The sequence below is a fragment of the Phoenix dactylifera genome, chromosome 6 (genome assembly GCF_051530095.1).
Source record: "Phoenix dactylifera cultivar Ajwa chromosome 6, Ajwa_hap1_PhDact_Kaust_v1.1, whole genome shotgun sequence".
Taxonomy (NCBI): Eukaryota; Viridiplantae; Streptophyta; class Magnoliopsida; order Arecales; family Arecaceae; genus Phoenix; species Phoenix dactylifera.
Genome location: NC_143195.1, coordinates 25,728,109 through 25,755,827, shown reverse-complemented (window position 1 = coordinate 25,755,827; position 27,719 = coordinate 25,728,109). Strand labels below are relative to the sequence as shown.

The following is a 27,719-nucleotide window of genomic DNA, read 5'->3' as shown; positions in this document are numbered from 1 at the left end:
CCTTAATAGCCGCCCGTCGTGGTTCCTCCTCCCACCGCTTCGCTCCGCTAACGTAACCCGGCATCGCACCCGAGCCAGCGAGAAGAGAGAGGGAGAATCCGGCGATGGCAGCCTCGCGATTGAAGGGATTCCGTACCGTCTTGGCCCTCTCAGGGGTGTCGATCGCCGCGGCGGTGACCATCGTCGGTCCGCCGGCCGCCGCCAACGACCGCGGGCCCGCCGGGCTGGAGACTGCGCGGCGGCGGATCGCCGACCCGGCTGCCTCCCCGCCGCCAAGGGAGGTGCAGGAGTCGGCGTTGATGGGGACCAGCCCGATCAACCCCCTCGATGTCCTCGTGATCGGCGGCGGGGCCACCGGTTGTGGGGTGGCGCTGGATGCCGTGTCCCGCGGGCTCCGCGTAGGGCTCGTTGAGAGGGAGGACTTCTCGTCCGGGACCTCGTCGCGATCCACCAAGTTGATCCATGGAGGTGAGGACTTCTAATCGTTCTTTTTTTTTTTGGTGGAGATGGGAAACTTTTTTGTTATCTTTTCCTTAAAAGCAATCTTTTTGGTGGTTTTGTGCTTAAATTCTTCTTTAACATACAAATTCGGTAGCTCGACGTAATGCGGGCTAATTTATATATGGAGATGCTCATCTCTTAAGGTTTGTGTGGATGCTCTGTCTTGCCAGTTGATTTTACCATTTTTAGTTGGAGTTAGAATTATCTAACATTATCCAAATAATTGGATGAGTAGAGCTCTATATTTTTTGACGGATCCTTTTGATCTTTCATCTTTTCCCATCTTTCCTCTCTTTTTCTTAATTACTATTCCCAGCCCATGGATATCAGATTGCGAATGAATACTCTGAGGATGCTCTATCTGATAGCGTATCCAATAAACACCTTTTAAGTTTGTAGATGTACCAGTGTTTTTGTAATGTTTGGATGCCCTGACATATTATACGGTGATAGAATGGAGTATATCAGTTATTTAGTTTCAAGGTAACCGTTGCAGAGTTTGGTATGTTTCAGGAGAGGAGATGGAGGATGACTGAAAACGGGAATATTGTAGAGGCTCAAGAACGGAGTTTTGTAGTCTCTGAATATTCAGAGTATACTAATGGAAATTCAAATTGATTATGTTCTCCTCTATACTGACGGGTTTGGAGAGTTAAACTTTAACTGAAAAGCTCTGACCCCCTCTTCACCTATTTAACCTTTAAATTGAAACCAGACAGCAATCATGTTATTGTTTTCAACTGTCTTTCCAATTCTATTGATTATCTTGATGCATTTGGTTTGTGATGAGTTTTATTACAATGCTAGGTAATAGAGGTTATTGACCAAATAGCTTAAAAGTTGCTTAACAGTTAAAAAACTCAGGATACATATCTCTTATATGTACATTGTATGCCTGTGCACAATAAAATCACCGTGAATGGAGCTTTCATCATTCTTTGACTGAAGTAACCTCGCTATATGCTATTGATTACTTATTATCTTTTAGAAACTGTCTCATACTTTCTAAATTGGGAGACACTTTTGCTGTTGGTCCCTTTTTTCTGTCTTAAATCATGGTAGATATTCATTCATCTGAAATTCTGAAGTAGAAAGAATATAGGTTCCTTTGTCCGAGGAGGCAAGGAGAGAGTGAGGTTGCTTAGCTTTATAAATTGTTAGAGATATCTTATATATCATTCATATATCTTATGCTTCATACGTATCCAGCAGCGTATTTTATCTATAGGTGACAATGGAGAATGTATATAATATTTTGGATAGCGCTCATCATGTGATCCAAGTTCTATAAACAAATTTTATTTCTTTGAATTACGACAACTTAGGACTTCACCTATAAAGGCTAGGCAAAAGTTGTAATTTGGTATCCTTGACCTTGCTTAAGTATCTAAGATCTCTCTAGTACACAACCAATATGAGACTAAATACATGCCTGCGTGGGTTCTTACACACTCTCCTTGTTTAAAGCCTTAACATCCATTCAAGCAAGTATGGTCCAATCATAAATCCAACAACAAACAACACAACTAGTTATGATCAGCCCCAAAAGAACTGGTGCTGCCGTGTCCCTCAGTCACAAGTCAATTTCACTTTGATATCATTTTTTGTAACAACACATGATCTCATCCAAATAGACTTGTCAAAAAGTTATTAATTAGGGTCTTTGCCCTTGTTTAAGTATCAAAGATCTTTCTAATACATAGCTAATGTGGGACTAAAGCACGCTTGCATAGATCGTCTCCATAACAACTCAAAACCAAACGTCCAAAGAAAGCCTATTAGAAGTTGTAATTTGGGATCTGTAGTTTGTTTAAGTCCAAGATGTTCCTTCTTTCCTTCTTTTCTTTGTTTTCTTTTTCTTATTTGCAACCTGAATTTGATGTTAAGCAAAATACAACATAATCAGTATACAAGAAAAGCATATATAAGAAAAGATGTTTTATTTCTGAGCATGGTGATGAGTAACTTCTATAATTCACAAAATAAGCTACCACTATTTACAGAAGAAGCAAAAAAACTGAAAAGAGCATAGAGAGGAGTTACATGCCATGAATCATAAAAATCTAAAATATATAAGAATACACCAGTCCCACAATATTTTTTTCTCTGTTTTCTGAAAATCATCATTAGATGCATGGGATATTTCTGAAAGAAGAAATTGGATGTTAAATCAGTATAAAAACCAAATCAGTCTCAAACCAAATATGAGAACTATAACACTATGATCACCTTTTAAGATTACATAAATCAAATTCGGGAAAAAGATAGACATGACATTATACCAAAAGGCATTAGAATTATTGTTACTAAAATCATGCAATCCATGAACCGGATCTTATCTCAATGAGAGTAGCCTTATATATTTAGGTTCCCATCCTGTGATCACGATCTTTTGGATCATAAGATCTCCCTTCCTTTCTTTTCCTTTCCTTCTTCTTCTTTCTCTTTCTTCCCTTTTCTTCTTCTTTCCTTCTAAACATCCATAAAGCTTGAAATAATCCTTAAAACAAAAAATTGAAAAAAATGAAGAATGTTATATCGATATGAATGGGTATACATGTACGTACCAAGTGTCAGTATGGTACGGTTTGGTACTGTACCATACCGATTAGGTAACGATACTATATCTAGTACTGAAATCATGGACCTCTAGGTAGATATTCATGTCAATTTCTTGCATGTTGGATGCTAAAATGGGCATTAATTTCTTTTTCCTTAAATGAATTTTTGAGCATGCTGGTAGTGTATGATTCAAATGGTGCTCGTGCTAAGGAACTTTTGAGTGGGGAAAGAACTTGACCAGTTGTAGGGAATACTAAAGGAATCATAGTTTCTTATGAACTTAATTATATCTTATGCAATAGAGAAGTAAAAAATTTGACCGCCCAAAGCATTTTTTACTTTGTAGAGTTTATTTGTAAATATGATGTTATTAACAATATACTACTTTAAAAAGTAAATTTAGTCTCACAACATGGAGAGACCTAATTGGCTGGTTCTTAATCTTTAATAATTATGAGGAATTCCTTTGTTCATCTATTTGGAACATCATGACATGTAATGGCTCTTATTCAGTTTCTTTGATTAGCCTGTTGAATTTAGAGATCTTACATAAATACTAGATAAAAATGTTCAATCAGTTTAACCAAGGTGTGCTGAACCTGTATCGGTAAGTGTACCGGTTGCCTACCGGACTGGTTCGAGACCAGTTTGGACCGGTTCATACTGGTACTGAATCGCCCTTTATAACATAGCACGCGCGTACTGATCTTGTACTGGTTCGCACCGATACGCCTTCGTACCACTCGATTCCGCCCCCATAGAGGCCAGAATTGTTTTCCATGCTTGAACCAAACCGGTCAGGGACATGCTGAACCAGCCGGTTCAGCGTACCATGAGTTTAACAATATGACATAAAGTGTCATGTCCAATAAAAGGATTGATTGAATAAATAATTTGAACCAAAAACTTGGTCATGGGTACTCTGCTTGGTTCTACTGAGACCCTTTGTCTTGGACCTCATTTGAGTTGGATTTAGATCAACAAATATGGCTTTAGGTTATGGTCGAGCCTAAATGTCAAGGAAAATAGCTATTTTTGGTCAAGTTTGGGCCACCTCGAGCTTAACTCTGTCATGGTTTTAAAGCCTAGAGTATATAGTTATTTGGTATACCTTAATTATATACTAAATATAATCACTTTCCATGATAAAAAAACACACTCTTCCCCTTTCTTCGTATTTGTCATACATTCTAGAGAGACACATATGGAGGGTAAGGTTTCCAATATAAAAAGGGAAGTATGTACTTTTTAGATATCATTATTTACATGAGCCTGGTATTTCTCCTCTCCATCTTCTAGTGGGCCATTGTTGGGGCATGTGGAGACTTTGTCATCACCTTTATTTTTTTTTTTTTATGGGGAAAGAAAGAGAGGCAAAATCACCCAATCAAATTATACGTTTGAAGGAAAGGGAGCTTGTTAACCTTAGTTGTTGAGTGAACACCGTTGTAGGCCACCCTCACCCTCCATATTCATGCCCACCATAGTTATTGCTTCTCATTTCCATGTCCTGATCATCACCTTACCCTACTTATTCACTTTCTCCCCCTTGGCTATGATTGCCGCTCTTCTAGCCCCACAATCTTCCTTCTATAGCCTTCTATTTGTTTCCACGCATTCACTGCGTGGACATTTTATTTAGATTAGGATTTGTCAAGGTTCATTGTCTCGATACTAGATCCTGTACTGGTAACAATTTGGTACAGTGCTAGTACTTTCGATACAGGGGTCGGTTCAATGTGCCAACATTCAGTACGCCTTCTATACCATGTACCAATTTGGTACCAGTATGATACAGTACGCTTGATGCACATTAATACTGATTGGTATGGTGGACACTTCATCTTGGACCTTAGGAATGGTGTTTGTGCTAGTCTCTGTCTTGAAAATTTCATTTTAGGCTTGGGCTTGTTATGGCACCTTGAGTAATTGAGGTGAAACTCAGGTTGTAGGTTGCTCTGGCCCTTAGTTACTGGAAGTGTGTTGGGCATGGGTACACGAAAGCAGTGGGTATAAGGATGAGTTTTCAAGGAGATTCGAAAGTGGGTGCGCCACCCTAAATGGAAGATTCCTGCTACTAAGTTCTAGCCGTGCGGCCCGTGCATATCCTGCCTTCGACTCTATAACCAATTTAAATATGTTAAAAAATGCCTTACATATTTTAGAAAATACGAATAGAACTTTTCTTGGGTGTAGCCTTCAACATAGGAGGATGGTGGAAGATCTTGTGAAACTATATGGGAACATTGGGTTGATGAGCATTGACCTAAATCTGTCATTATTCTTTTTTAACTATAGAAAAGTTAGCTCGCATGTTTTTTGATCTTCTTTAAAAAACACTGTTACACTTTTTTTCTGAAATCTATGAAAATTCTAGCATTTTGCTAATGATGATATCTTCTAACATGATTTAATTTATATTGAATCTCCCATATGCAACTTATGCAATGTTTGTCACTTTGTTTTCCCAATTTCAAAGAAGCTATCTCTTTTACCATAAAGTAGCTATGTAATTGAAAGTTTTTTATTTTTAGGAGCTATCTAATTGAAAGTTTTTTATTCTTTGTTGACCCATTAGTCTCTTGAATCATCATAATCAGCCTTGTTTCAGATATTGGAGATTTCCTTTCGGAAGTCTTGTTTTTCAAACACTCTTTTCAATCATTACAAACCACCTTTAGTATTGCTGCAACCTTTTCCTAGTCTTTTATCACAACTTGCTTTAATGCTAAACTAGGTCTTCCCCTTCCTTTTCCTTTATTGTTTTACACATATTGAAGCATGTCTCCTTAAAAGGGCTTCCTTCGATTTTACATTTATTATGTGCATACCATTTTAAGTGCCCTTTCATCTCTTCTGCTGTACCTCTTCTAATATGCTAATTCCTGACCTTATCTTTCCTTGTTTTGCGACACATTGATCTCAATATTTTCATCTTTAAAACATTTGTCTTGCTTGGTTGGATTCTTGTTGTCATTAAACATTGTAGAATCTAAACCATACATATTGCCTTTCAATATAAATTTTTAATATAGTTTTGACATTAGTTGCTAACACATGCTAGTCACGCAGCATCATAAAGAAAGTTCCCGTCTTCATTAACACATCTCTAGTTTTATTTGATATGCCTTTATGTATGTTTCCATTCTTTTGTATAACAGATTCAAGGAAACTGATCACTGGCTACCATCAGCATGAGAGTTCTATTTGCCTTTGCATGTAGGAAAGGAGGCTTATCTTTTAATCTATAACTTGAGACATGTGCCTGATGAATGCAGTTTGGTATGAAATAGCTGATGCCACCTAGGCCTTCAACTTGCCTGTTATCAATAATAAAGAAATCTTTTGTTCACTCATTTTTACGATTCACAACCTAGAAGACCAAAGTTCTGTCCTGACACTTAACACAGCAAAAGCATTGATACAGAAATATCAACAGTGACCTGTCCAATATGACTTTCTGTGACAAACATAATTTTCTTTATCTATGGCAGGAACAACACTTTGGTAGGAGGTTATACATGATCTCATCGACAGAAATCTTTATCACCATTTACATAAATCTATTTGTCAAGTAATTGACTTTGATGCTTGATGGTCATTGAAACATGAATATATAAAAACCATGTCTCCATATGCACAAGGAGATCAAAGGGGCACAATCTGCAATGTGAATGATATTAGAAGGAAGGAAGTTCGCTACTCACTTTACAAACCCTATGTTCAGTGATAAAAGCCAGACAGCAGATCTAAAGAAAGGCACAAACATATGAATTATCTAGTATGGATATATGATAAAGTTGCTATCTCTTACCACAAAAAAATAAAAAAGAAAAAAACAAGGTTGATCAGAAGCCATGTTTACAATAGGAGGATTTGGCAAAACAAATGAATCACCATGGATATCATGATTGATCATCATCAAGAAAGAAGAATTTTTCTAAATAACTTCAGGTCAACAGAGCCTTCAAGCTTCTATATCCTGTACATTCAACAACTAAGCTCACCTGGTTGTTAGTAAAGGACCTTCTTGGGGGTAGGGGAATGAAAGGAGGTGGAATTTTCTCTGCCTTGAACAATTTTACATCAATGTAATTTTCTCAACCAAGTTATCAAACAATCAATGCAATTTATCTGATCATTTAATTGGAGATGCAGTGTGAGAGGAGGATATGTCAAACAAGAGAAGGTAAACGAGATAGATGCCTTATGGTTTTACCTTCCTGCCATCCTCTGTTTTCATTAATTAACTACCAAAATGACTTTTACATGGTCAAAAAATGAAGACACTACCATCATTGACCGACCACTCCATGTGTTAGGTTATAGGTTTTTATTACAATTAACTATAAGTCCACAACTGATATAAGGGCTTGTAAGAACTTAACAAGTACGGGAGTAAAATACAAAACACGACACAATACATTTTGCACTTATAACTATTATAAAATGTAACAACATTTACCAAGCACTAACAAGCTTTGAAGATTCTCTTCTCTATTGTCTTTCTATTATGGCTCTTGTTCCTGTATAACAAGTTCCTGATCATCTAGTTAATTATCATACATCCAACTCATTCAACCAAAACCTAATCTCCAGTCCTTTTCTGAAGCTGTGATCACTAGCAAAATTCAATCATCTATAATAAGTTAATTTCAGTTACAACTCCCTTGACAATTCTTGATGAAATAATTTATCTTTTCTGAAAATTAGGTAGGACAAAACTTGGATGCTCAGGGAAGTTTGCAACATTAAAGTTCACGTATTCGTGTCAAGCAAGCTGTTTCAATCTCTAATAGTTATTTCACTCTAATAATGCTGAACTGTTTTTTCAGGGGTCAGGTACTTGGAGAAGGCAGTGTTTAATCTTGATTATGGGCAGTTGAAACTTGTTTTCCATGCACTTAGGGAGCGTAAACAAGTTATTGAGAATGCACCACACTTATGCCATGCTTTACCATGCATGACACCATGTTTTGACTGGTTCGAGGCTGTGTATTACTGGATGGGACTAAAGTTGTATGATCTTGTTGCTGGTCGAAGGATGCTATATTTGTCACGTTATTATTCTGCAAATGAGTCAGTGGAACTTTTTCCTACTCTTGCCAGAAAGAGTCATAACAGAAGCTTGAAAGGAACAGTTGTTTATTATGATGGGCAAATGAACGATTCTCGGCTGAATGTAGGATTGGCTTGCACAGCTTCATTACTGGGTGCAGCAGTGCTTAACCATGCAGAAGTAATCTCCTTCATTAAGGATGACTTTGGTGAGCGCATAACTGGTGCACACATCCGTGATAGCTTATCAGGTAGACACAAGCAAGTTTATACTCTTTTTTTCCCAGAATCCAAGTAATTTACTTGTATAAGCCTAGCATACATGGCATCTTGCTTAGTTAATTTCTTGATGGTTTCTCTTTTCTACTAGCTAGGTTTCCAGATGAATATGACTTACCTGTATAAATAATCATCTCATGTATAACATTTCTTTTGTTATGTAAGCTTAGCTTGATGACAATCTCCACTTGTTATTGTTACATTGCTTGAGAAGAATAAGTAGTGGCAATTCTGTGGGCTCTAATATTACCATTAATGTTGGTTTACACTTTACGGAGCAAACTCTTAATGGCTTAACATGACAAACACAATTGCTAACACACGAAGTTGGGACTAGAATATATTTTTTGTATGCTTATACATTTTAATGTAAAATGTGCAACCATATTTAAAAGCCTACACCATATGTAAATGAGGCTTAAATTGCTAGAATTTTTCCTTTCTACAAGAATGTATAATTTCAGTGTTTTTGGTTCTATGAAGCTCAACTGAGTCTTCCTACTCTACATTTTCCTAGAGCTACCAACCATGTTAACCATGTCACACCATGTCTTCAGGCAAATGTTTATGCTACATCTCTTATTAGCTTTATCAACCAGTCATAATTTTCTGATCAATGATCAACTAAATAATAGTAAACTTTGTCACACCAAGCCATATTTATGATTTTACACTGTACACTTCCTTTCTGTCTTTCATCATTTCCAATTTTCTTTCATCTTCTTTTTCTCTTGGACAAAATTGGGCCTTCTTTCTTTTCCCAAGTATCTTTTAGCGTCACAGACTCACAGTTATGTATTTTGCGTCTTACAAATTTCATAACTAGTGGTTCCTCTTCTCCATTATCTCAAGGCTGACCTTTTATTGTTCTAAGCACCAGAAAATGTTTTTCTTGATCTCATTAATGGCAAACATGTGTTACTCTGAATTCTAAGCAATGAAGCAACCACTTCTTGTCAGACTAGTTTCAACTATGATAGACAATGAATTTCATAGTCAGACAAGCTTCAACTATGATAGACAATGAATTTCATCATTCTCTTCCTTGTTTTTGACCACTAAGCATCAAGAACACACCATGCAACTTGTTCTGAATGATACAACTTATCCTAACTTCTTTAAATGTTACATTGACATTATAATGTCTGTGCCTTAAGATGTGATCCAACTTTATTATTTTATGCAAGTGTTTATTATTTCATACAAATACTATTGTTTTCTTAACACCAAGAAAGTGTTGTATGCTGTTATACATGCTGGAAAATTTTACTATTCTTAACATTAATGCTGCTCCATAAGGTTTATACTCCTATTCACTGCACTGCAACAGTTCACTATATTATGCCTAGTGAGATAAGCCAACTTTGTCAGTTTGTCCAAAAAGAAACTTGACACAATTATTGTTTTAAAGACCGTGGATTTTGAAAATCAAACATTAGCCTTATAGTTGTTTAAAATTAATACTCTAGTTTGCTGTGTTTCCAAGCAAACAAAGTTATCTTGAATTTGTCTTTCAGTAATGACAAAGCATGTTTTTGGAAACCTGTTATTTAGAGAAATTTGTCATGGAATTTATTTTCTTGCTTATACATTATTTGTTTTTCTTTGATAACATGAACATACTTTTGACGTCCATTATTTAGAGGAATCTGCAATGAAATTTACTTTGTTGCCTTGAACATGTATATGATCCAATCAGACCCCCTAGAAAGCTCTATCTTATGAATGATTTCTGTCGTGATGAAATTAATTAGTATTAATTGTAGTAAGTGGAGTCAACCATTAAAGCTGCTGATGTTTAGTCTGGAGAATTGCACTTGACCTGGAGTTACGCTTGTTAATTTTGTTCTAGTTGGTATACCACTACCTGGCTGTGACACTGTTTCTTTCTTTTTTTTCTTTTCTTAGTCTACTACAGATTTTTTCTGGAGAATCCATATATTACTATGGTAACTTATACAAATGGCCCAGTTTTTCTAATTTTACATGCCTGCAAACTATCTTGCTCAGGAAAGATAACTATCATTCATCTTTTTGATAAGGGGCCTATTCATCATCACCTTAGTCAAAAATAAACATATCTACAATGTTTTATTTATCATCAATTTGCTACTGGTTATTCTTCTTACCTTTTGCATACAGTAGCAGCAATAGATTCTCTTTTGTCTAGTTAGTGCAACTAAACCATTTTATTCTACTTGTTATGCACCTTAACACCTGTCAAAGTGTATCAGGAAAAGAGTTCGATGTATTTGCTAAAGTTGTTGTAAGTGCGGCTGGACCATTTTGTGACTCCATAAGAAAAATGGCTAACAAAGATGCACCACCCATGATCTGTCCAAGTAGTGGTGTGCACATAGTTCTACCTGATTATTATTCTCCTGAGGGAATGGGACTGATTGTTCCCAAAACTAAGGATGGGCGTGTCGTGTTCATGTTGCCCTGGCTGGGAAGGACAATTGCAGGGACTACAGATTCCAACACTGCAATCACAATGCTCCCAGAACCGCATGAAGATGAGATACAGTTTATATTGGATGCCATCTGTGATTACCTTAATGTTCAGGTTTATACTTTGGCCACATGTTTCTTCACTTTCTAAGCTAATCAGTTTCTGTTTATCTGTTATTGTCTAGAAGTTGGTATATAGTATATACTTTATATATATATATATATATATATATATATATATATATATATATATATGGCAAATATTTGAGTTTAGACTTGGAATCCCTTTGGTTCCCCAATTATAGATAATAAATATCTGCTCTTGAGTTGTTTTATTATGTTAAACATGGGAACATGGCCGGCGGAACTATCCCGAACCATCCAGTTTGGGGCGTACTGAGCTATACCGGAGGTGGACTGGAATGGTTCCGGTAACCAAAACGAGAAACCAGGATGAAGGGGGAGAAGGAGAAGGAAAGAGAGGAAAAGAGAGGGAGAGCGGGGGAGGGAGGGGGAGGGAGAGGAAGGAAGAGACAGGAAGGGTTGTGGCCGGCCAGCGGAGGGCTAAAAAGCTGCACGGAGGGGCGAAGGGGCTCCACCTTCGGTTGAAACAGGGGTCTCAGAGGCGGAGCCCCTCCTTCGCCCCTCCACGCAGCTCTCCGACCCTCCGCCGGATGTCCTCCACCCTCGTTCTCTCTCTCCGTCTCCCTCTTCTCTCTCTCTCTCTCTTTTCCTCTTTCCAATTCTTCCTCTCCTTCACCTCCTCTATTGTGTTGGTATGGGTCCAACATGAAACGGCACAGGGGCGTACCGACCCGTGCCGCTAGGCAACCTGTTCGGGCCCAAGTTCCAGCACAGCAATCCTTGCATGTGAAGCCTTTATGCAAATTTCTAGCTCAAACATTACTTAAGTACCATATTATGAGGACAGCTTCAATTAAGTACCTGCTTAAATTAAAAATTTGCTCAACCATCTTGAATAACCTATTTTATTGTAGTCTAGAGCTCATCTCCATTGATTATCTTGGTCATCTTATTTTAAAGGATTTGATATCGAAATATACACATTAGACTTGGAAGCAATATAAGGTTGTCTACATTATAGAAGGTATTGAAGTCCTGGCGGGATGGAGGCCATCTCAGCTATCCCATCCCATTCTTGTGAGATAACAACACGTGAGATGGGTGCAGGACCCAAAAACTCACTTCCGTCTACCATCTTGGCTGTCCTACCTTCATCCTGACCGGGTAACATGCTCATACGATCGTCCCGGTCGAGACTTTCCCCTTTTTTTCGGATGATGCTTCGGCCTTTGGCTCGTCACCAGGAGGAGGAAGAAGGATTACCATTTTTTTGTCGCTAATGCATCGGCATCGCTGTCATTGTTGGGTGGGAGGAGGGAGGAAGCTCGGTTCGTGGGCTCATCCTTCTTCTATGTTTTTCCCACAGCATGGGCTCTAAGCCTTGGATTGCTCGAAAACCCCTCCTTCCATGTTTTACGAGGTCGGAGCGCTCGGAGGGTCCTTCCGATTTTCCTATGACGAGCAGAGCACGGTGCCATGGACCGCTTAGGAGGGAGGAGAGTGGAGTATGGGTGTTTTTTTTTCTCGAGGGACATGCTCACTCAGTGCACTTAGTGGACCGCTCAGAGGGACATGCTCTCATGAGGGGTTCGAGTTGTATCTTTTGCGCAAAAGAATATTGATCTTCTTTCGCGACGCCGTCCATTGGATCGCACCCCGCGCAGATCTCATGAGAGCATGTCCCTCTAACCTTTTGATTAGTGGACAATGGAGTCCACATGCCCGCTCAGTGCACTTAGTGGACCGCTCAGAGGGACATGCTCTCATGAGGGGTTCGAGTTGTATCTTTTGCGCAAAAGAATATTGATCTTCTTTCGCGACGCCGTCCATTGGATCGCACCCCGCGCAGATCTCCAAGCATTCCAAACTCCTTCATTCATCAGCCTACATAGATCTCAAAGCGATGATTGCGCGATCCATTGGTGAATTTGTGCGAAGAAAGGTGAATCCTTCTTTTGCACGAAAGATACAACCCCTACCCCCACGTGAGGAGTCACGAGGCGCCAAAGTCATGGGAGTCTTTTTCTTTCCTCCGATGTGCTCATGACTCAGGAGCGGACCACATCTACTCCGCATGCGCATTGGGAAGAGAAAAAGCCAAAAAAAAGGGCATCCCTGGCACATACTGGGACGCTCGATTGGAACGACCACTGGGACGGAGCGGGACGTCGGGCGTCCCGTTCTGTGGGAAGACCGGAATGCCCCTGTTCCACGGGATTTAAAACCTTGCTTTATAGTGGACCAAAGATTTGAAAATTTTTTTAACCTTGCTTGATAGTGGACCAAAGATTTGAAATTTTTTTTTACTTCATAGTCTATTAGATTCCCATGTTACTAAAGGTATATGAGCATTCGACAATACTTTCAATGGGTACATGACCTACAACCTACCGTAAACAAGAAATATAGTTGTGCCATATTTATTTGTGTTGTAGATTTCTCGAGATTATGCAATGTACATGTAACATGACAATAAATACAGGTTTCTAGGATTGATTTTGATTGTGGATATTTTTGGGTAAGTTGAGAACTATGTTTATTTGTCTACACCATGCTTGTAGACTGGTATAAACAATTAATATTAAAGAAAAATCAAATACAGTAACATATCTGAGAATGCTTCTCCCGAATCTTTTCTGTGCCAATGCATACCCAGGTGTCAGATGATATGATAAATTCTGGGTTGGGTATAATTTATAATGCTTTAGTGAGTTAGTCTATAGAGTATAGACTGTAGAGTATAGACTATATATTAGGATGCCCTTGAGTGGGAACATGAGTAATATCAATTCATTTTATTTCTGTATGTTCACAATGTTTTTTAGTACTATTTTGCAATCGAGGCAATCCACTTGTTTAATGCAATGTCCTTTAATGTTTTAACCTGTTTTTTTATATATTATCTTCTGGAAGTAGTTTAGTTATAGCATCTAATTTATATATCTGGTGAAAATCTCAGGTAAGGCGCTCAGATGTGCTTTCTGCCTGGAGTGGTATTCGCCCATTGGCTGTGGATCCATCAGCAAAGAACACTGAGAGTATTTCTAGAGATCATGTTGTATGTGAAGACTATCCTGGTCTAATTACAATTACAGGTGGAAAGTGGACCACTTACAGAAGGTAAAGTTCATTGATAAGTTTATTTTGTTTAGTAATGATGATTGCTGTGTAAGAGTTATTGCTTGAGGGTAACATTATTTTTGTAACTTTAGAAAAGTAGATTATGCCTTATTCATCTACGATACATACATTTTTTTCTCATAGTGCTACGAGCCTGAATTAGAATACTTGGAAAATTTATTTATTAACAGGCAGCAACAAACTTCATCCTCATCTATTTTGTAGTTGGCTTTATGCATTCTTAGTTGTTAATTTTTAGCCTAGGCCGAGCTGTCTAAAATTTTGATGTGCATTTCCATGCCAGAATATGCTTCCATGCATATTAAAGATACTGAATGAGAAAGAGGGATAAGCTAAGAATGAGAGATGTGAAGTCTACCTTCTGTTAACCAAAAGGGTTTGAGTTGTTTGAGAGCATTACAATTAAATTTTAACTGAACATCAATATTAGAGTTTGATGCTGAACACACAATCAAGGCTTCTTTAAACAAGAAAACAGACTGCCATGAAACCTGAAGGGTTTGACAAATTATTAGCTAAATGCCAAAACTGCTTAACAAAAGTCCCTATGTGTTACAGGTAATTATCAGTAATGGATGTATTCAAGTTACTAAATAACCTTCTTGTTTTTTGTTTTTGATGGATGACACCAGGGATTCAAAATTCGTGGTATTGGCCCATACTAGTCAGTGGGCACTGGCTGGCATGGCATCTACCACACTCTGACCCTATGCTGCCTAGTATGGGCCATACCAACCAATTCTTGAATCTTTGAATTTACTATGTGTTTTGATGTTTTATCCATTTAAACTGGTGTAGTTGAATTCTTATCTACATGGTTTGTCATACTGGCCTAAACCGGATGGTATAGAGTGTACCATACTGGTTTGGTACTAGTACTCGGTACGGGTGGCATGCCGATGCGCGGTACAGGTGGCATGCCGATGTTCGGTACAAGTGGCATGCCGATACTCGGTACGCTAAAATAGCTCTGTACTGTATCAAACAGTGCTAGTGTGCATCTGTACGGTGTCCGGTATCGAGACAACGAGCCTTGCTTATATACATTTCCTTATGGGGGGCCATAATATTGATATATGCAAGGGTTCGGGTATTATGTGCTTTGCCTTTACTGACTAAGGGTCGGCACGATTTATGTACTATTTCTATCTTTAGTTTGCATCGTCATACATAAATGTGCAAGCCTAGAAATGTTCATAGTTAATGCGCTAAGATCTACTATTATATCTCATAGATCAATTTTGACTGTTTTATACTAGGATGTAGACCAAACACAAATTAAAATGGTTTTATTGCATACCTACAAAAATATAAGACCGTGTAGGCTTAAAATTCATCTTATAAACTTTAGTAGACAGAAAAACATATTTACTCATTAACAAATCATTTGTTGGGTGAGAGCAGGCCTTAGCGCAATAGTAAGGTTGCTCATTGTGACTTGGATGTTACGGGTTCAAAACATGGAAACAACCTCTCCACATGTGGGTTTAAAGCTGCGTCTGTTTGACTCTCCCGAGACCTTGCAATGGCAGGAGCCTTGTGCACTGGGACATCCTTATTGAAAAAGCATTTTGAATGTTGTGTACATGTTATTACTATTAGGTGTAGTGCATATAGTAGTAGTATTTTGGGAAGCTTCTAGACCGTATGTTACTATTATTTTTGACCTTTCCTCTAGTGTACAATGATGACTTATTGTTATTGTGCCCAACCTGTAAATCTAGCTTTCAAATTCTTAAAAAGGTGGCAAAAAATAAAAAATCAAAAGGGTAGGGCAGCAGACCATCTCAAATAATTACAGAGTTGTTGGGCTAGTATTGGTATAAGTTAGAAATTGGAAAGCAGGTTAATAACTTGGCCCATACTTATCAGTATATATGTTGCATATAGCTTTGATAGACATTGGAATAGTATGAGTGGCAGCAGTATGTACAATCATAGGTAGTATAAACTCTTGCACCTTGTATCATGCTGATAACCTACTGATATGTGATACATGTTTTTGCGCATTTCAGTTCTTGGGCACATGTTTTTGGATGTAGGAAGCTAAGGTTGCATCACATGCATTGAAACTCTGTTGCATCCGGTAGAAAGGGATTTTTCTCCCCATAGTACCTTGGACATTGCTGCTGATATATCAAAGATGACCTTACATAAGTTTCGAAGACATGCATGTCCATAGCAGGAAAAATAAGAGCCTTAAACAATTGAGATCACAGTGCAAGATTATTATCAGGTCAGCAGTGGAAAGTGGAAATTGCTTTGGTATCTTGAATGAAATGCTCATTCTACCTATAAAAAGAGTTTGTCATGCATATTTTTTCATGTCAAGAGACTTTGTCAAAGTCCATCCAACTATATGCTAGCAGTTGTTTAGCATGTGCACTGCATCGTTTCAAGCTAATACTTCATGGCTACATATAAATATTAACAACATAAATAAGCTTAAAATTTATATTTTATAAATTAGAGGACATAAAACAATATTCACATGTTAACGAAACATTGTTGAATGTTGTACACATATTGCCCCTAGGTGCATATGGGAATAGTATTGTTGGAAGCTTCTAGATTATAGGTGTAACAACCTAGGACCTTAACTAGAAAGACTGGCTTGATGGTATTATTTGAGTTTCTTGGCTCTGTATAAGTATCCAAGATCTTCCCAGCATACAATTGATGTTGGACTAAACACATGCTAGCATAGGTTCTTACATACTCTCTCCATTTAAGCTCTGGTGTTCTCACCAGGCTAAAGGTTCAAATTTAATCATATTCGATTACAAACACCACAATCGGTACATGGTCAATCCGAAAAGGGGTCTTATTGCAGTGTCCCCTAACCCACATAGACTATGGGCTAGGTTCTCTCTGAAACCATTTCTATAACATCCCAGCCTAGATGTCTACCCTCCTACACTCATCTTAGATGGAGCCCTAAGATACACAAACCTAGGCTTTGATATCATTTGTAACAACTGAGGACGTTACCCAAAAAGACTAGCCAAAAGGTACTACTTGGGTTTTTTGGCTTTATATAAGCACCCAAGATCTCTTCAGCATACAACAGATGTAGGACCGAACACATGCTAGCATGTGTCCTCCCAATAGGTTACTGTTACTTTAACTTTTCCTCTGGTGTAGAAATGATTTTTGGTTGTTACAATGCCCAATCTGCAAGTCTAGCTTTCAAATTCTTAAAAGGGGAAAAAGATCTAAATGAAACCACTTTTGAATATCTCAAATAATTACAAAATCATCAGATTTGTCTTGCCATATGTTAAAAATTGGAAAGCAGGGTACAAATATGTACCACTACTTATCAATAGTTTGGTGCATATATTTTTGATAGATATCGAAATAGGATGATAGGAAACGGTTTGTGCAGGCATAAGCAATAGAAACTCATGCATCTTGTATCCATCTTGTATCATACTGATAACGTACTAATATATGATGTGCTGTACACATGATATTAGACACGAGTGGGTGCTCTACTTCTTGGGCACATATTTTGGGTTTAGGAAGTTGACAAAAGGTTCCATTGCACGCACGTACAACACACTGAAATCTAGTGAAATCCAGCAGAAGGGAATTTTTCCCCCATAGAACCTTGGACTTTGCATCTGGCAATGTATCAAAGATGAACTTACCTAAGCTTTATAGAAATACACATTATTATGTCGTCTTAAGAATAAGACTTAAATAATTGAGCTCATGGTATAATATTATTATTAGGTAAGGACTGGAAATTGCTTCGCTTTCTTGAATGGAATGCTCATTCTACCGACAAAGAAAACATCATGCACAAAATTTACATACCATGAAGTTAGTAAACTTTGCTTTGCTTTCCATCATCTTTGATCAAAGTCCATAAAATTCCCTGATGTTATTGGCCTCTTGAGGAAATCATGACATGAAAATGATTATCTTATTGCATCTTATATTTATAATTTCTTCTCATTGGTGGTTTCTAGGTCCGTGTTAAGGTTCGTGATCATTATTAGCTTGCTACACTATATATACTATCTTCTCCTATTTCTACATTTTATTCTAATTGACTTACCATATGCTTTTCCAGCATGGCTGAAGATGCAGTTGATGCGGCCATAAAGTCAGCCAAGTTGAACCCCACGAATGGTTGTGTGACTGACCACCTGCAAACTGTTGGTGGTTACGGATGGGATCCTGCGTCATTCACTGTACTCGCACAGGAATATGTACGCATGAAGAAGACACATGGTGGGAAGGTTATTCCTGGGGAGATGGACAGTGCTATTTCCAAGCATTTATCTCATGCATATGGTACTTTGGCTGAACGCGTGGCCATGATTGCTCAGGTCAGACTTCTTCCCTAGAAATCATTGTTCAAAATCTTCAGATTGCAATAGTTAATGCGAATGTTAAATGTTAAATGTCATTTGTTTTTACCTGTTAATTATTGAGTTGTGTAAAGATAATAAATACCAAGTTTTAGCTTTATTCCTAAATATAAAGGAGAAAATTTTAAATTATTGAGTTGAAGGATACCTAATTTTTCCTTCAGTAGACTTTTAAGATGGTCAGTTATAAAGTTTCTAATGAAAATTCATTCTGCATGCTGTTTCCTTGGATTATATTAAACTTCAGAGAAGATTCGTGACCATTTATCAAATGATGGGAGGCTTAAAGAACCATTGACATTTTTTAAGACCATGGAAAAGATCTTTGATATCTTTTCTCGCCCGTATCTCTTGTCATAATTCGCCATGTTAGCTAATCTTCTAATGGTTGCTTTATTTTAGGTGGGTTAAGAATTGTTTTCTAATGTTTGAACATTAATTTTCATGACTTATCTTTCTTTTTCTTTATCTAAACCCATTTTCTTTATTTTTTAGATAATAAAACGACAATAAACTTAGGATACTAAATTAGCTTTATGTTAGGAAACCAGCCTGAAGCATTTAATTTTATAGGCAGTTGTTGGAATGGTTTAGAAAGAAGAGAAGACTGTATTTACAAAGGGAGTCAGAGAAGGCAGATTTACCAATAGGGTGGTAATGAAATAGTTAATATAGGTATGGCAAGCATTCAACGTAGTTGTTGTGTTGACATCAAAGTCGACATTCTTTGTCCACTAGAGGAACCTGCCATGGTGGGGAGGTGCTATAGTTTCTATCGTTTGGGGATGATAAGAATCATGGCTGTTACGATGAGAATAAGTAAATGTATAATTGCAATAGTGAAGAAAAATTTTGGAGAAATACCACTATGGAGCCAATAGTTGTAAAATACACATACAATCTTATGTATCTTTGTGAATGAGGGATGGCAGTGGGGCAGTTATGGGTTGGATAGGCCATTACTCGTACCCACCCTGCAATTGGGAACCACATACCTATCCGGCTCCATACCGGCCTCAGGGCAAGACAGGGCGGGGAGTGTAGAGTTAGACGGGATGGGTTTAGATAGGTTGGGGTGGGTAAAGTTGCAAAAAAAAATAAATTTGCATACAAATCAAACAAATAAAACTAGAATATAAAAGTAAATCTCACTACGTCACATAATATTAAATAAAATAAAAGTCAAGATATGGAACATTACAAACCAAATTTTCAACAATAATAGAAACAACAAATAAAAATTTTGTTCTTGAGGAAGTCCAATGTCATTTAAGCTAAGAAATGTCATCAACTAAAAAAGTGAACTACGCTTGTATGTTGTAGCCTTTCATATGATTAATCTTTCTTATAATCGATCACAATACTTTTTCTCTCCATTATCATCGTAAACATCATAATCATTAAGGCTTATATATAATCGGGTTGGGTTGGGTTGGGTTGGGGGGGCACTACCATTATCCGTACCTACCCCAAATTCACTGCGAGTTTTAGAATGGAGATCCATCCCTAAGGTTAGCTAAACCGACATCGTGATTTGTACTGGTCGGTTATCGATATAGTACGGTCCGAATTGGTATGCTATACCGGCCCGAACCCAATGATTGTAGTCTATACCATGGTATATTGTACCAGCCCGAATCCGCCGGTACGGAGCGTACCGTACAATCCAATATGGAGCGTACCGTATGGCTCGATATGGAGCGTACCATACCGGTTCGGTTCGGTACCCGGTACAGGTGGCGTACCAACACTAGGTACGCTTAAAAAACTTGTATTGTATCGTACCGATACTATACTAGTATGGCACCAGTATGGGTTTTGGTATCGAGACGGCAAACCTTGATCTATACTGTGCCATGCTGGAATGTATCCATGTTGTGCCATGTTGGAGTGTATCGGAACGGGGAGAGGGAAAAGGAGTGGGGGGAGAGGAAGGGGAGAGGGAAGAGAGTGAGGGAAAAAGAGAGGGGGGAGGGAGGGAGATAGAGAGAGAGGAGATAGAACCCGAACCTAACCCTAACCACAATCCTAGGAGGTCGGAGACAAGAAGAAGGGTCGAAAAATTGGTGAGAAGAGGGGGGAAGAGGGAGAAAGAGAGATCGAGAGTTGTACCTAGGAATCTCCATCGGAAAAGTGTAGGCCGTAGTTGGAGATGAAGGATGCAGTGGAGGAAGCCAACCACGATCATTGGGTTGCGGGAGATGGAATGAAGAAGAGGAGTTCCAATCGAAGATGAGGGTTTTGATGGGCATGAGGGAAAGCTGACCTAGGAGAGGGAGCAAGCTTCTAACGCATGGGAGGAGGCATCCAAGATGGAGGGAGAGGGAGAGAGATGGAAATAGAGTGAGATCGGGCGAGGGGACCGTCGGGTGGAGAGAGGGGGCTTGGGATTTTCTTAAGCATCAAACCATTCAGACCATCCCAACAGTTTCAATTCTTGGGATTTTATTCTCATTGCCAGCTCTTAATGAGACGGGTAAAACCCACCCCATTAAGGTTGAGTCGGTTTTCCGATGGGGCGGTGCAAATTGCCACCCCTAGATGAATGGCCTAAATATATCCTATTATGATCATTTCTTATATGGTATTTCTTATACCTAAAATTTAGACGAGGTGCACATATTTAACATAAGTACTGGATGAGTGAAGAGATGCTTCTAAGATGTCATGTGATATCAATGTGCCTCTGATTTACGAGATAATGTTTTGATAATGTTAAAGATATCAATATTGTATGACTCCAAATGTCGAGAAATCAAAAGTGTCCAAGCACTTGAGCTAAGTTGTCAGGTATGTCTAGTTGGATTAGCTTGCAGGCATGTGCAATGCACAGTAAGCCTGCAAATTGTATAGACATGATAAGGAAACTATCTGGAAAAATGGGGGCTGTAGAAATTTATTAAAATAAAATAATTTCATGTTTAGAAATGAAAAAAAATGTATATATTTGGAGAGAGTGGCAGCTGTAAGGTGGTTAGCTGTGAGAAAGGATTAGGACGAGGGTTGCTTTAATCTTTAAAGTGAGAACTATATATTATTTGCCCATAAGCATAATTTATACAATTGAGAGTTTTAATAAACAGATTACTTATTTTTGTAGCATGGGCAAGTTTCGCACTCTTTTTTTTTTATAAATAGTATATAACAATATGTGGTTAAGTAATAAATGGCTGGGTATGAGACATATAACATATGGACAAAAGAGGGGTGCATCAATAATGGTTAAGTAGTAGCGACAACAATAATATGAGTATGTTCAAATATTACTGAGAAGGATAAGTAGATAGGTTGATTAGTGTTAAGAATCACAACAGCAAAATGAAGATGAAAGATAGTGTTATGAGTGGCGTTTTGGAGAATCTGGTCCTACTAGTAAACCCTAATCATCATTATCTGTCAAAGCCTTATTGAGAGAAAGGGGTTGTGGAACATATCTCCAAGTCAAAAAATCTCCACAAAATGATTGACCAAGACCGTATGATCGATTGTCAATCTAATGCAAACCGTTTGAGAACCGGCATCATGTTCCTAGCTAGGGAAACTTTAGGCAAGAAAGGGCCTGCTATAATACCTGGAAGGTGGGTTGGTGATGAACAAACATATTCATCAATTCGAATGCATGCAAGAAAAATTTGGAAGCCAATCTTGAATACTTTGGTTGAGGTGTGTTGACTTTAATTAGGTCCTTTCTTCTATAAAATTGAGTTGCAAGTGTCAGACCTAGTTTCATTGCTATTTGCTTCTTGATGAAGGGTTGCCTCTTTATGTGATATCCAGTTCACTTGCGGGATACCACCGCTACAACAGGACTTTAGTTATCACCACCCATCATTTTTATTGGCCAACGAGGTACCTATTCACTTCATGGAAGAAGATTTGTTGTGGGTTCAACCTCTTTAGGACAAGGATATACCTAACCTAGAGATTTCAAAGTGCCTAGGAGAAGAAGAGATAAAATAAAGTCAGACTAATTGGGTGCAGAAAACTGGATGTAAACTAAAAATTAAGTGAGAAATAATTGTAGAAATACTGGCCATGTTTGAAGGTAGTGGTATTGGAACACTTAGCCTTCTCTTGAATCCCAAAAGAGAAGATAGGATAAGCTAACTATATAGGAGTAGTCTGTGCATGCTAATGCAAAAAATAAAACTATGCTAACTTAAAAAAGGAAAAGAAGATACTGAAAAACTTTCTAACATGCTAATCCTAGGTTGATATCTCTCACACACCTTGTTGAACTAGTGAATCCTCCACACCCTCCAGGCTCACCGAAAAGTTTTGAAATCATGGCCTCCAATACAAGAGAACCTTAATCTCTCAAAGTATGTTCTTGCAAAATCTTAGAGCTCCTTTATTGAGACGAATCCTCCACACTCTCCAGGAACACCGAAAAGTTTTGAAATCACGGCCTCCAACACAAGAGAGCCTTAATCTCTCAAAGTATACTCTTGCAAAATCTTAGAGCTCCTTTATTGAGACTTGCAATCAAGGTCCGCAATCTCGGTATCGGGTACCGTATCGGTATCTTATTGGTTCGGTGCGGTACATTTCTGTGTCGAAATAGCTCTCTAATCATTTTCTTAATTTTTATCTTGGTACGCCTCGGTATGGACCGGTACGGACCTTGGTACGCCTTGGTACAGAGGGGTACACCTCAGTACAAGCAGTACGGGGCTTGTACTGACTTGAAAGTATGTTTCATACTGGTTTTCTCCATATACAGTACGAACATCTTATACGGGGCGGTACGGCAGACCTTGCTTTTAATAGTTTCTAGATTGATCCTAGCCTTAGGAGCTGGGGGGTTTATATAGGGCTCTCAAGGGAGGCCCTGCTCCTGCATATCCAATGTGGGACTAAAGAAAGTATTGAAAAATGACTAAAACTCGTGAAAATCAAGCCAAATCATGTAACAACCAACTTGGGAGAGTTTGAGTTCTTGCAGAAGTTGGGAGCCTTCCGATGGTCAAGGAGGTCTCGTTGGAAGGCAACTGATGCTAGTTAGTATGGCTTTGAAAGACAACCAAGGATGGGGATCCACCATTTGTTGCTCCCCTCCTTCTATGGTCCAGAACTCTAATGACGGCAATTAATATGGCATCAGAAGCATTTTGGCAGTTTGTCAGTTCAACTTAAGTGGGCTGGAAGCCCCTTCCCCTAAATTGAAGGATGCAATACATGGAAATGCATATCACGACATGACCAGGTCCCTTATCTTGGATTGCTGAATTCTGGGGCATCATTATCAAGGACGCTTATCTTTCTTATGGGTTGTCAAAATCCAGGTTTCTACAATAACTATAACCAGCAAACCTTGTCTCACCTTATAAATTCTTGGGTGCAATTAAAATCAGATTTAGAGGTAGTTAAATCCATGACTTGACTCAGAAACAAAGGAATTGCTATCAATTCCTCATCTTACAAGCAAACTACGAACCGTAAAGCAGTGAGTTCAATGTAATCTTATCAAGGCTTCTAAATGGGCCTTTTGGTAGGAGATGATGGATTGGAAGAAAATAATAATTAATTGGACTGTGCGGCATCAAATATCAAGGACCCATTCCTGCAGATTCTGCATGTATTTTTGTTAATGCAGTAGCTAATTCAAATAATGACCATTAGAATGGCTCTTTAGAAAGCAATTATTGCAATTTCAATATGAGATACTTCAATCTTCTAAAATTTTGTTTGGGCGCCAAGGTTACTATTAATTCTAAAATAAACATTAGCTGGTAGACTGGTCTGCCAGCAGCTTTGGAGCTGATAGTAGTAGTAAAAAATCACTTATTCTTATCATCTGTTCTAGTGAATGAAAAGGAGAAATTTTATTTTATTTATATTTTTTGTAGTTCTTTTTACCCAATTAATTGTAAGTTTGCTTGTGGAAAATTTTTGACTTGAACGAGCAAACCCATCAGAAAAGATATGCTTCCATTGTTGAGCATATGCTAACATCTAGGGTCTTTTTGGATCCCCGGAGAGGTAATCCAATGAATATTCTTTGTAGTTGGCTTGTGGAAGATCTTATCGGTGAGGATGAAAAATTTTTATAACTAGAAAAACCATATATCACAAAGTTTCCGTAGAGCAAGGACATCAAAATTCACATTGAAGCTGGAATCTATTATCCTAGAATTATAGGATTGCATGCTCCAGAGGCTTCCTGGTCAAAACAATGTCATGTCCTTTGCCTCTACTCATCCTCTCAACTTCCATCATTGAGGGGTTTATGCAGTGAATACCTTAATAACTATAAATATCCAACCAGGTGCTTTATTGTACATGTTATTTATTTATAATATTCTTTTGTTTATTGACATTAAGAGACCAACTTTAATTTGAAATTTGGAAGTTGCAAAAAATAGAGGTTCAGTTCAAAGTTGTCCATGGCTCAAGGCACCCTCAGGTGCCAAGGAATACTTGAAACCTAGACACTAGGTGCAATATCTATAAATGATAATGAATACATGATTCTAAACAATTTGACAATGAAATTATCAATTTATGAATGCAAATATAAATACCAATAAAAGATATTCAAATTCACATTTATAGACATACGGAGGACAAGGCATGTCAAATATCGAAAAATCAGAGTTGTTGTGTTTTGTCCTGTTTCTGATGGACAGAACCATATCTGCAGCTGTAGCTGCAACAGCATCTATTGAAGAAGAAGAGTTGGATGACTTGCTGGATGGAAGGGTGGCTGCTGCCGAAGCTTTGGTTTGAGCCCTAATCTTCCTTTTCTCTCAATCTATCTATTGGAGCCCTAGATCCACCTTTTTTTCGTTCTGTCTGTCTATCTACCACTTCAGCTCCATCTCTCTTTTGGCCCCAAAGCCCCAAAATTTTGGTCAAACCCTGACAGATTGACAGCTGAGATTACTTACAGAAAAGGCATGCTTTTTTGCATCTGAGCATTTTACTCAAGGCACAAAAAAGGCGCACCATTTTAGTGTCTAAGTAAAGGGGCTTCGACTTGAGGCAGGCAAAGCGCTGGTGGCACCTCACTGCACCTCAGGGCATGCCTTAGGCATACCTTGGACAATATTGGTTCAAAACTTCAAATGCATGTTAAATTGAAACAGGCTTTACTAGGTGCATCTTTAGTGGGAATACATGTTAGAATTAAGGGACGAGATTGCTTATGATCCCTTTGATTTAGTGAAGGGGCACTTCACAATAGCAGTTGCAGTTGTCATACTCATCTACACTTCATAGTATAATCTTACTACAGTTACATCTGTGGATCAAGATGTTACTCAACAAGGAACCTTGAGCATAAGATGAGGACGATTTAAGGTCGACGTATTACAGGTAAAGATATGTTTAGGACAAATCGGACAAGAAAAGAGACAGAATTATGAGATGTAGCTGTAGTCCTAAATTACCGGACGGAAATTTCATCTGAGGAGGAATAACTTTGAATAGGAACCAAAGGTGACATAGGCTTCCATGTAGTCAACCCAAATCAATTGGATATGCCTTGTGTATATAATTTATGAATGTAGTGAAAGTCTTTATAATGAGCTAAAGAAATTTTATTCTTTGGAAATCTTTTCATCAGCAGATTTCTATTACCAACTCTGCATATTCTAGGTGCATTAGCAGTATGCCCCTTGCGACCACATTAGATCTATGACACATTATATATTCTCTTTGTTATGTAAAACTGCTTTCCTATATACAACATAAGTACATATATTTTATGTTCCAAATAAGTCTGCAATGTTTGATTCCTATCGCAGTTCAAGAAGGCCTTCAAAATTTTCTGCATAAATGAGATCAGTTTTCATGACTTTTTAATCCTTGTGTCTTGTGCATCTTTTTTTGTTTTTTAGCCAATGGTATTCTTACAGATTTAGCTAGATGTTCTTGTATTCTTGTTAAATTGACAGCACCCAAAATGATTCAGTAAAAGCAACATCTCTAGCAATATCTGGGATGCCAAAAATTTTCTAGTTATCAGAGTTATACTGTTATATGACTGTGATGGCAAATGCTTTAAGATCATATGAGGGATAATGTGGTAAAATGAATTAGATGGTATGGGTTATTGGGCAATGTAAATCTGAGGCCCTAGCAATAAGGAATTATTTAACTTCTGTGGACGGTTAATGATAGGTGGAATCCCTAAGAAAAAAATAGATGGAAAATATTAGAAAAATTATCATATTGACTAAATAAAGGTTTAGATATCTACAGGAATTAATGTGAATAAGAATTTATAAACAAATAGGTAGAGTAAGCTAGTTGTTATGGATATAGTTTTGGCTGGATTATAATGTGTATGGTCTGGTGCAGTGAAGTTTAAAAGGAAGTGATCGATTTTTAAAGCAATTTGAAAGAAAACCTACAATAATGAAATATGGGCCCGTGGTGGTGGGAGGAAGAGAAAGCTTGCTTTCATGTGGATGTGTGCTTTCAACACATATTTATGTGTCAAGCAGTATTTATGATGTTAAACCAGATTGGTGGGAAGCTATTAGTTGGTTAAGATCGTAGTTCTTGTTATCTCCAGATGCTTCCATCTGCAGATAATCCACTTGCTTAACATGTGTGAAGTCTCAGAGCAAACTTGTTTGGACAGATGATTTCTTCAAGTAATCTCACTAATTTTTCTGGTTTTGCAGAATGAGAATCTAGGGAAGCGGCTTGCACATGGATACCCATTTCTGGAGGCTGAGGTCGCATACTGTGCTCGGCATGAGTACTGTGAATCTGCTATTGATTTCATTGCCAGGAGGTCTCGGCTTGCTTTTCTCGACACTGATGCAGCAGGGCGAGCTTTGCCACGCATTATTAAGATTTTGGCTGATGAACACAAGTGGGACAAGGCTAGACAGAAACTAGAGCTGCAGAAGGCTAAAGAATTCTTGGAAACATTTAAGTCATCAAAAAATGCACGGTTCCATGATGGAAAACATACAGGTATGCACTATTGTGTTTCATTATTCCTCTTCTTATTATTATTATCATCAGGACCTCATGGAGTGCGGTCAATTTTTATTTGTAGGGTCATGAGCTGAACATGTTTGACAGATGGCAATAACTTGTTCAAAGCCTCCCAGCAGAAATTGACTCCTGACAGAAGAAATTGGTATAAGAATAATCACAACTCATTTTGCTATTCAAGAAACTAGAATTTGATTTACTTTTTTTGATGATATTTTCTAAACATCCATCGGGATTGTTTTGCTGTGGAGCCTTCGAACACATCAACCAAATAAAAGCTGGTACATTATCAGTTTTAAGTGCAAA

General features: G+C 38.0%; 1 protein-coding gene across 1 annotated transcript; it reads left to right on the top strand.

The window, feature by feature from the left end:
- SDP6 (FAD-dependent oxidoreductase family protein) lies at window positions 1-27,719 on the top strand. The gene is made up of 7 exons (XM_008777441.6): window positions 1-468; window positions 7,899-8,372; window positions 10,635-10,966; window positions 13,895-14,055; window positions 18,158-18,416; window positions 27,092-27,389; window positions 27,475-27,719. Exons 1-7 carry the CDS (start codon window positions 105-107, stop codon window positions 27,480-27,482), a joined length of 1,896 nt encoding a protein of 631 aa, XP_008775663.3. The 5' UTR covers window positions 1-104; the 3' UTR covers window positions 27,483-27,719.

What these genes read in the sequence shown, in the direction of transcription:
- SDP6 (XM_008777441.6), top strand. Translation starts at nt 105, where the DNA reads ATGGCAGCCTCGCGATTGAAGGGATTCCGTACCGTCTTGGCCCTCTCA. An exon ending in CACCAAGTTGATCCATGGAG is followed by an intron (nt 469 to 7,898) that starts GTGAGGACTTCT and finishes CTGTTTTTTCAG; the next exon opens with GGGTCAGGTACTTGGAGAAG. An exon ending in CATCCGTGATAGCTTATCAG is followed by an intron (nt 8,373 to 10,634) that starts GTAGACACAAGC and finishes AAAGTGTATCAG; the next exon opens with GAAAAGAGTTCGATGTATTT.